Source organism: Elephantulus edwardii, unplaced genomic scaffold (assembly GCF_000299155.1).
Source record: "Elephantulus edwardii isolate Elephantulus edwardi_28Jun2011 unplaced genomic scaffold, EleEdw1.0 scaffold00073, whole genome shotgun sequence".
NCBI classification, from domain to species: domain Eukaryota; kingdom Metazoa; phylum Chordata; class Mammalia; order Macroscelidea; family Macroscelididae; genus Elephantulus; species Elephantulus edwardii.
This window is the reverse complement of record NW_006399823.1, coordinates 13,305,957-13,312,196: the sequence shown is the minus strand read 5'-3', so window position 1 is coordinate 13,312,196 and position 6,240 is coordinate 13,305,957. Positions and strand designations below refer to the sequence as shown.

The 6,240-nt window shown below is 43.2% G+C and overlaps 1 protein-coding gene across 12 annotated transcripts in view; it reads right to left on the bottom strand.

The window, feature by feature from the left end:
- Nucleotides 1-6,240, bottom strand: part of PARD3 (par-3 family cell polarity regulator) — an 869,174-nt gene that overhangs the window by 727,792 nt on the left and 135,142 nt on the right. For all 12 annotated transcript variants that reach the window (XM_006888934.1, XM_006888940.1, XM_006888941.1 and 9 more), the window contains exon 2: nucleotides 1,827-1,928. In XM_006888934.1, coding sequence (XP_006888996.1) covers nucleotides 1,827-1,928 — 102 coding nt within the window. The remainder of the gene's footprint in view (nucleotides 1-1,826; nucleotides 1,929-6,240) is intronic.

The window sequence follows — 6,240 nt, the reverse complement described above, 5'->3', positions numbered from 1 at the left end:
CTTACAACCGGACCGTTAAGCAACATCATGATATAGAGACAAAAAAAAAAAAAAAAAACCAACAAACAACAAACCCAACCTCAAATTGTCAACCAGTTCCTTTTACTTGGATCCTCAATCGACACAAATGCCTAACAGCATTAATGCATCTCCCATGATGAGTAAGACTGGAAAAGGGCACCTGTTCAATGGTTTCTAAATATTTGCAGTTGCTTGAACTTGTAGTCAAACTAGAGAGTAAATTGACTCCAGTTTTCTATCTCTGGACGATGCTCTATGTGGCTTGCAGGAAAGGGGTTTGAAAGATACCTCAATCTCAGTGTGCAGAGAAGCCCAACACAGAGAAAGAGCCCCAAAGGAAGCAGCAGTGGATCAAAACTCGCACCACATACCCCTGTTCCAGGACCTCCTAGGCAGGCACTGATAGATCAAATACACACAGATTTACACAATACTTTATACCTGGAGTTGTTTTGGTTTGGTTTTGTCCATTTTCCTTGAGATTTCGAGAAAACAGGTAATATAACCTCCATCTAAGATGCTAAGTTGTATGCTAATTGCCAAGTATGCTGCAGAGATGATGTATGCTAAGAGACCAATGCCTGGTCTCTTTAGCTTGCAGCTGAGTGAGACAATGCATAGAAGGATGTCACAAAGGTCCAGTCAAGGGTAAGTTCCCCAGAAGGAATAGGAGGTTGCCCACTTTCCAACCGCACTTGGTTACTGACCAAAAGGTTGGCAGTTCAGTTCCACCCAGAGCCAACCCAGAAGTAAACTCTGGCAGTTTGCTTCTGAAAGGCCATAGCAGTGGGAACTCTGTGGCACACAGTTCTCTGAAGCACATGAGGTCACCATGAGTCAGAATTTACTTGGGCCCTGGCTTGGTTTGGTTCTGCCTGTGTGTGCTATTCCAGGGAAGCTGCATGACAAGGTTGCTCCATCGGGCAATTTCCTCCGGACAGCAGTGATGATGCAATTTGGAGGTGACTGTGAGCCCTTTTGCAATTTGGCTACAAGTTAAACACATCCACACACACAGAGACAGAGAGTAGCCAAATGGCTCTATTATGCCTGGTCACATCTCATCATCTCATTACAATGAAGAATTTGCTGACTTGGACATGCAAAGTCAAAACGCCCTGTCACAAATTCTTAAAATGGGGAGAGTCACTCCTCTTCTTCCCCACCCCAACAAGTACAAGTGAAGGGTGGGTGCAGGGTGACGCTGAATGCCTGTGGGCGGCTGAACTCATGAAGCTAAAATTCACAAGCTCCACTGGAAACACATGGGGAGCAGTAACAGAGAAAATGATGGTTTTCTGAAAGCCAAGAATACCTCTGGGGAGGATGCCTTTGATGCCTTCATTAATTTTTTAGCAAGGCAGTCACTCACACAGACCAGCTGTCGGGACAGATCACCTCCGGCCAGTGCTGGGCTAAGGAATCCTAGGACCTTGTACACCACCTGCACCAGATCCATGTTCTCAAGACAGACATCATGTTTGGTTTAAGGGAGGGGAAGGGAGAAAGACACGTCATCTTAAAAAATATGTCTATCTAAAAAGTTGTCATTTTAAAATTCCAAAATTTAGTATTAAGTCCCAGGTATCAAGGAAATCCTGATCCAGAACCTACACTCTCCCTGGTGTTTAGAAAATGAAGATTCACATTACTCATTAAATATCACAACATGTCAGGAGTGGGTGGCACAAACATTCTTTAAAGAGGAAGGACAAGACTCCAGTCTAACCACCACCCACCCCACATGCCCTCTCCAAGCCTCACAAAACGCACTCAGGGTAGCTTTCCCCTGAACTTGAACTCACTCTGTCTTTATCATCTGCCACGTCACAGAGGATGTCATCCAAGTCTAATATGCCACCATCTCCATGTTCCAGTCGATGCACCTGTATCCAGTAGTTTGGATCCTATACAAAAAATAACAGAAATATTGAAGAGAGCAAGTTAGTATGACAAAGGGAATTCACCAATCTAAAATGCAATAACTTTCTGCCCATAAAATGGAACAGACCAGAAAAACAACACTGCAATTGATTAAAAATTCAGGTAGCTCCCTAACATAAGGGTTCAGCCGGTAGTTTTTTCCCTTTTACGATGTAACCACTAATGCACAATCTTCCCTCTGGCTTAGATGCCTCCTACATTATACAAGCCCAAGAAGAACTGCAGAAACCGGCAAAATTCACTGCTTAGGAAATATTGATTTCTCTATGGTATTCTGGATTTCCTACTGTCCAATATGAAATTTGTATAAGCCTCTTATTGTAATCTATAGGAATAGTCCAACACACATGTACATGTCTAGGAAAACATGCATTGCAGTCTATCTGTAAAAAGACAGACACAAATCTCAGCGATCTAGAGTTCTCCCTACAAACATAACAATGTTTGCGCTTTGAGTCTGTTTTAATGCAAAATTGTGTGTGTGCGTGTGTGTGTGTGTGCACACATTTTTTTAAAGTTTCCAAAAGAATACATCCAATGTTTCAATAATTTTATTCTGAGGAATGGGAGAGAAGGAAGGAAATTCAAAATTAAAAACAAAAATAACAATAAATTTACATACTTCTCTATAGGGTGAGGGTGTGGTATTTATATATAATATCATAAAGCCACATCTTAAAAGATGTGCGTAATCCAAGCCTGTGACCAAGGTACTGCCGGAGGGGGGGCAAGGGAGTCTATTCATAAGAAGCTCTCCAAGTGAATTTCTGCAGAAGCTATGCCTAACTGCCACTAAAAATACAGAATGACACGTCCTTATCACTTTTTAACCAGCACATCAAGCAGCAAAGACCTTCATTTTCTGTTACCATATATTACTATAGAAACCACTAAGTAAATAACCCATAATTATCCTACAGCCTCTCATCTATCTAGACTCCTTTAAAGTGTTTTAGAATTCAAGTGTTCTTCTAGAAGGCTAAGGAACAATTTCTGTCTATCTCTCTTACATTTACACATTCTCATTCTCTCTCTCTCATTCTCTCTCTCTCTCTCTCTCTCACACACACACACACGCCCCCCCCTCATCTTTTTCTTACTCTTTGCATGCTCTCTCACACTCTCTACATACATACACACACTCCATCCTCTTTCATTCATGGGCTAAGTCTGACTTTGCACAAACCATCACCCAAGGATGTTGTGTTGTTGTGTATCATAGAGTCAGAATTGACCCATAGCTGACCCTCCGGTGGGTTTTCAGAGGCAGTTAATTGCATGGGAGGATAGTGCCCACCCTTCTCCTGCTAGTGGCCTCGAACTGTGTGCTTTTGGGATTGCAGCACAGTGCCAGTCAACCACCAGAGCTCCCTAAGATCACCTAAGGACATCACCAAGGGATAACACTAGGAAACCTCCCTCTGTGAGTTCAAGGATGCTCCAGAATTTATTCTTTCTGATGTATTGAGCCAGCAAAGAATACAACTCCAAAACAAACCATACTTCCTGTCTTCTTTAACCAATGATATTCTCCAAAATTCAGATATAATTAATATACCAGGAGTGAACTTTTCAAAGGTATTTATTCCCTAGTCACTGTAAACAAACAGTTACATCCCTTCTTCCCTTCTCCCCCAGCAGTCCCTACCCAGCTGCCATCAAGTATACTCTGACTCATGGAGACGCCCACGTATGCTGGAGAACTGTGCTCCATAAGCTCTGTAACAGAGCACCAGGGCGATCCTTCCCCTGAGGTTCCAATGGGTGGACTTGAACCATCAGCAGCTTACTTGTCAGCTGTCCATTTACGATTTGTACTGCTCCAGAGTAAGCTCGTCCATTTAATACCAGCTTTCCCTTCTAAACCATTTACATCACTCTGAAGATGACTGATCTCCAAAACAATTGGTCATTAATTTTTCTATTCCTTAATGTCTTCATGAATCTAACCTGAAGCCTTTATAAAATATCTGCAGCCACATGTTTGCAATAAATTGCCACCTAAAGACTTTCTAAATTGCATGACGTCAATCCTCAGAATGTACTACCATCCAATCTTGCTTTCAACACTTTCCATTTCAAAGCCTGCATCAAGCCTTGCACTACCAAGTTCCCCACTACCACACCCTGTGAGGCCAGGGTCAAAAATGCCCAGACCTGGGTCCTGTTATCAACCAATCTAGTCCTTTCCCACTTGTTGTGGAATGTTGGAAAGGAAGGAAGGGCCTCTGGCCAGGACAGATCATGTAAGCTCTGGATAAGTGCAAGCCTCCCAACAGCCTTTAATACGGGGTAGAGAAAGCTAACCTGTGTTTGGCTGTACAGGCTTGAGAAAGCTCACCACCTGGGAAGACGGCTGCCACATCTGTTGGGCTGAGAGTGATCTGCATGAGGCTGAGGTTGTTCTAACCAATCCACGTGTCCCACATTTGAAAGCCCACCCTACCCTGTTTTCCTGTGTATGTTAAGTGCAGTGCTTATCCCAATAAAGTTGAGCTGGATTGACTCTCTGATCCTCTCCTGGGGTGGTGTATCTCTGTCGTGCTTACTCCCATTAGGGTGTCACTGTTGGTTGTCGGCGAACAGACAGCGACACCCACTCACCAAGACTTCTCAGACATCCTCTTAAAAAACTTCTCCTGACCATGACATCCAAAAAGCTTGTCAAAAGCCCACCTCCAACCTCATTTTTTAACACTCCCAAAAAACCACAGCAGTAAGGAAGGACACAGTGGTCAGGAGTCAAGTTTGGGCCTTTAAAAGCTGTCAATGTTTTCTTTCTACACATGCCCACATTATTCTCCTGACCCTGCTTCACCCTCCTAGTCTCTGATCCTCTTTACAACAAGTTGTTGTGTTTTGTTTTGAAGAACTGTCTAGGCTTGTCTCTGTCTCCTCCCATGAACTCACTCCAGCCAGGCTTCTTTCCAATCACATTCCCAAAACTGCTCATCAAGATCATCAGCAAGCTCCTTGTTGCTAAATACAAAGGTCAACTCTCACTTCTCATCTTACTAGACCGATGCAGCAGAATCTGACACCAGTGGACACGCTCTCCTCTTTGAAGTACTCTGCAAACTCGGTTTTAAATCCTGTCGCTAAATGTTCAAAGCAAGTCTAATTTTGGGACTCCGAGCTGTTGATGCCTGCCTCCCAGAGAGGTCCTGATTCAACAGTCTCAGCTATGCCAAGTCGTCATGACAACATCATGCCAGAGCACATATCAGCCTGGCACTAATTAAATGCCACTCCATAACTGTGCGCTGAATGGCGGTGACTGAGCAGAGAGTGGCCCAAAGGAAGATCACCCATAATCTCAATAGAATAAACAATATGAAAGAAATCAGACCTGAGCAGGCCACCCAAAAATTACCTCCTCCACTCATCAGTGTACAAAAAAACTAGGAAAGTGGCTTTGGGGTTTTGAGGGGGGTTTGTCACCGAGACACACAGCTCCTTACAACAGCAGTCTCTTGGGAGCTTTTCACTGGCAGCGTTCATCAGCACAATTACGTTTCAATAAGCTCGCTCTATTTCCAAGGGAATAGTCAAGTGTCCAATTTAGGGAAAACGGTTTTCTAGGAATGGCAGGGCACACTTGCTAATTTCTGTTTGGGGTGGTTTGCATTTAAAAGTTTGGATAATATCGGTAGAGACTGTCACAACCCTGGCTGTAGAAACTTAACAATAAAAAGAAACTCTGCAATATACCTGTCGCTGGAATAAGAAAAATACAACATAGAACTCTTAATAAAACATTTTAAAACCAATGTTTCTTGCTTAGACTGTGTTGTTTAAAATAATAAAAAACTGGAACACATACAACAATTTTATGTTATAACAACAAGAAATCTATTGCATAAGAGCAAAATAGTAAGAACAATGCCCACGGCTAGAGACAGAGTAAGTGAGTGAGAGTGTGAGAGAATGTGAGTGTGTGTGTGTGTGTGTGTGTGTGTGAGAGAGAGAGAGAGAGAGAGAGAGAATGTTTCAAATGCATGCTCCCACAAACATTGCTGTCTCCCTGGAACCCACTCATAGCTGACCCTCCAGTGGGTATTTGGAGACTATAAATAGCACAAGAGGAGCATGCCCACCTTTCTCCCACGGAGTGCCTGGTGGATTCCAACTACTAGAGACGAGTCACCTTTGGATTAGTAGTGAAACTCCCTTTGAACTATACCACTAGAATAAGGTAAAAGGGTGGCAAGAAACTGCACTGCTATCCCAGAGGTATGCGGTTTGAATCCACCAGATGCTCTGCTGGAGAAGGAG